Source organism: Cephus cinctus, unplaced genomic scaffold, assembly GCF_000341935.2.
Source record: "Cephus cinctus unplaced genomic scaffold, Ccin1 Ccin1_scaffold0898, whole genome shotgun sequence".
NCBI classification, from domain to species: Eukaryota; Metazoa; Arthropoda; class Insecta; order Hymenoptera; family Cephidae; genus Cephus; species Cephus cinctus.
In genome coordinates this window covers 73,833-77,694 of record NW_014333474.1, presented here as the reverse complement: position 1 = coordinate 77,694, position 3,862 = coordinate 73,833, and the positions used below count along the sequence as shown (strand labels likewise).

The window sequence follows — 3,862 nt, the reverse complement described above, 5'->3', positions numbered from 1 at the left end:
TCCGTAAAAAAAAAAAAAAAAAAAAAAAAAAAAGTGAACGCCAAGAGAAGATCGTTGCGTCTGTCTACTCGACGAAGCATGAGCTACGCGCGTTCCGGCGTAACGAGAGAACGTCAGACCGGCAGCCAATTGGAACTTTGATCGTAAAGGAGGAGAGCGCCGTGAAGGAGTGCGGGAAGATGATCCGGGACTAACGACATAAGGGAGGACACACACCGCATTCTCACGCACATTCACACTCACCTGGATACGTGCCTCAGGCAATCCAATCTTCTCGGCGAGACGCTCCCGTGCAAACACGTCCGGATAATGTGTCCGCTCGAATTCTGAAAATCAAACGATCGCAACAAGTGCTGGTTATTAAAGGACGGCTCGGGCTGAAAGCCTCCGAGGCCTCTTGCCAAAACTCTCGAAGCCATCGAGTGCCTTTGCGCATTCGATACTCGAAGTGTTCGCAAGACCTCGCTAGGACGACTAATATACGAACACAAGCAACACATACCTTTTTCCAGACTGTCGATCTGCTCGTTGGAGAAGGACGTTCGATTGCGCTGAAGTTTCCGTTTCAGTCGGAGCCGCACCTGGGAGTCCTCGTCGCCCGAGGAATTGTGCTCCGAATTACCATCGGACGTCGTCTCCTGCTGATGGGACAGAAGGGTGCCGGCGTCTGTAAATAAAATGAGAGAAGTAAGAAATTCCATAGCCGCATTTGCCGAGGCTTCTCGGAACAGCCTGCTTCTTTATGTGGGCCGATACTCTTTTTTTTTTTTCTTTCTTTTTTTCCTTTTAGTGCGATTATTATTATTAGCGGGACAAGACCGAGGCTTTACGTCGCATGTAAATTTCGATCCCTCGTCGAATCGCTAACAAATCGTTAACGTATTCCCTGCTATCGGTTCTGTCAGTCCCTGGCCGTGTAGTCCTGTCGCACGTGGAATCGGGTGCCCCCCACCCGCCCCTTCGCGCCCCCGACCCCTCGCTACCAAGCCAACATTCACGGCAGAGCATAGCGCGCCGTACCCAAGCATCCGGATTATATTGAATGTAATGTCGACCAGGTCGCGATAGAGGGAGCATCGCGTGCTGAGGGCTTGCAGGGTTCGCTAGCGACGTATCTAACGTATAAGGGGTATCGACGAGTACACAGGGTAGAGGGCGAGGATAGGTTGATGCCTGTCAACCCCGTCAACCCCGTCAACCCCCGTGCGCCGCGATTACCTTCCGCCTCCGCGCATCCAACCCTCGCGCGTTCACTTCGACCCTCCGTGCCTCCCTGTGTCCGTCCGTCCGTCCATCCGTCTATGCTTCTCCACGTCCATCCGTTTCGCTATCCATCCGTTCCGATATTCGTAACGCCGTCAATCCCCAAAGTATTCTATCACGGAACTCCCAAGCACAGCTTCCCGAAAAAGCCCTCTACCAAAATACCATCGATTGCTTCTTGGCGTAGGCGTGTGGCTGGGCACCAAAATCTCTAGTTACCACCGGCATCCCCTTTCTTCGTGATAGAGTCACCCTCGACGCGTCACGAGCCTTGCCGGGCCATACGTGCGGTTGTACTGGCTGGTGGGGCACACTCCTGGCTTCTACATGGCCAATTTCTCTCTCAACCGCGAGAGAATCTGCACCTATTCTCAGGCGCCCTGCTGCGAGGGAGTCCGCAGGCTATTCTGTACTGGCAGTACGGTCCCTTCCACCCGCCCGCCCATCATCCGGCTTTAATGTGATTATCGAACGAGACGCTGCGTGGAATCAGCCCGATCCAATCTGCAATCCCGGTCCCCTTAGACGATTTCGGTTATATCCTATTAGGCAGAGCCGATGCGCCGCGACGCGTCCGTTCATGGGCGCAGGTACGCCTTCGTTCTCGTGCCTGACTCTTGTCGAGCTACTCTCGCTCAGCTGTTCGAATCGTCTTAGGCTCTTACGTAATGCGTAAGCGGTACCGGAGTTCGCACGGTTACCTATCCCGATGAATAGAGTGCGGTATTCTTGGTTGGAATTAAATGGACGGGAGGCTGGAGGTATTGTCGGGTATACTTTTATAAGAAGCATAAGGAATAGTATCAGTGCGGGCACTGTAGGCGAGAAGATTACAAAGAGACAATACACAATCGAATTTCAGGATAATAAAGAAAATTTCCTCGTTCTATATTTCATTGATAAATATATTAATGATTTTTAATATATCGTGCATGATATTTTAAAAGTAAAATCTTTTTTAATAATTTTGCACGTTTTCTCAGAAAACAATTGAAGTAGAGACTAACAATTTAGAATTTCTAAATATTTTCTACTGAATGTATATATGATATATATTAAATATAATATATATTAAATATAAAAAAAAAAATCTTTTTCTGGATAGCTTGTTGACTTTCCGTAAAGTCAAAACGAAATGGCTATTCTTGATACACGACAATGAGACAAAACGTGATAGCTCGTTAGCACGAGGAAGCAAGATATTTCTTAGTAACGCGAACGAGAATAGTGAACGGAAGGTACAGAAGCTTCACCAGACTTACCGGATCGTTTGAGCAGAGAATCGTCGCGCCCATGAAGTTGACCACCGGGCAGAAGAGATTGCCCGGAACTAGGGGTGGCCGCCGTTGGAATGCCGGTAGCAAGGGTATGATGAGAAGGAGTGGCGGAATACCATGCGGGGGGCCAGCCCGCCTGCCCGTTGAACATCCTCAGCTTATCGTAAACGCTTTCCGCGCCCTGATGCGCCTGCACAGCAGCCGCTTGTTGCTCTTTCTGCGAGGCCAAATTCCTCAGCACCCTGTTGATCGACGATACCTGGACCAAACAGATGGGCATCTGATATAACACATTTTTATGACTGTAAAAAAATGTCAACAAGGCGGCGCACGTCCACAAAACTAGATCACTCGGACGGAATGCGACAATAACTCGCGCCGAGCTTGGCAGTACATAAATCCGAGAAGTTTTCAAAAGAGTCGGACGAAAGGACACCGCCATCCAATTATTATTAAATAAAAGCGGCTCCCTGCTCCACGGCTCCTTCTGGTCGTCTTCACTTTGCGGGAGCGGCAACCAGTGGCTAACTTGAAAGTTATAACGAGCCAGCAGCGCCGCTACTCGAGGTTCATAATAGTTAGCGGGTGCATATCCACCTCAGGAGCGTATAAGGCAAAGCGGAGGCCCGGCGAAGTGCGCCCCCTCATCGTGGCGGATATCGAGCGAGCGCGTCTTAATTACGGACTCGCTGAAAGGTTAGGCGAGTGAGCGAGTGTCGAGAGAAGGAGCGCGGGACCCGATCCGATGATGGAGTACGCTCGTGAGGAAGGGCTGGTTTCAAACCAAGAGTATAATAGCAGAGGGGAGGATCTCGGAGGTGGCCTTGGCCCGATCTGAGACCACGGGGTCCTGTCCAACTGCCACTTGGGTAGAGCCAGCGGACGTTCCGGTTGCCGGCAAACAAGAAAACGGACATGGTAACCGAATAAAATGGAGGCAAAGGACCGACCAAGGACTCACTGACCGCCTGGCGCACAGTTCATCCCGGTCTTCGATCTGGTCTGGGCTCGAGCCGGTCTGGCCCGGTCGCCGCACAACAGCCGCACCACCGATGCAGACCATTACACGCGCGACCGGACACGAATAATTGTGCAACACGCTTAACTGATCCCATTCATCCTGATTCTATCCGCGCTGCCAACCACCGCCACCCCCAATATAGTGGCGGCAGCAGCAGCACGGGCACTGATACCTACCAGTACCCAGTACCAACAGCATAAAAACGAAAGAGAACCAAGCGGTGATCCACTCGACGTCTCCGCCCTATCCTGACGTGTGCGGGTAGGTTGTCGCGCATTCGAGGGGGGGGGGGGGAGAGGGG

The 3,862-nt window shown here is 51.4% G+C and overlaps 1 protein-coding gene across 2 annotated transcripts in view; it reads right to left on the bottom strand.

Annotated features, from left to right (window-relative positions):
* Positions 1 to 3,862, bottom strand: part of LOC107271114 (paired box protein Pax-6) — a 34,241-nt gene that overhangs the window by 13,805 nt on the left and 16,574 nt on the right. Inside the window, exons 5-7 of one of the 2 annotated variants that reach the window (XM_025088349.1) lie at positions 2,526 to 2,799; positions 503 to 667; positions 256 to 326 (exon numbers count right to left, since the gene is read on the bottom strand). In XM_025088349.1, the coding sequence (XP_024944117.1) occupies positions 256 to 326; positions 503 to 667; positions 2,526 to 2,799 (510 nt within the window). Of the gene's footprint in view, positions 1 to 243; positions 327 to 502; positions 668 to 2,525; positions 2,800 to 3,862 lie in introns of both variants that reach the window. The other variant, XM_015746732.2, reaches the window with a different exon arrangement.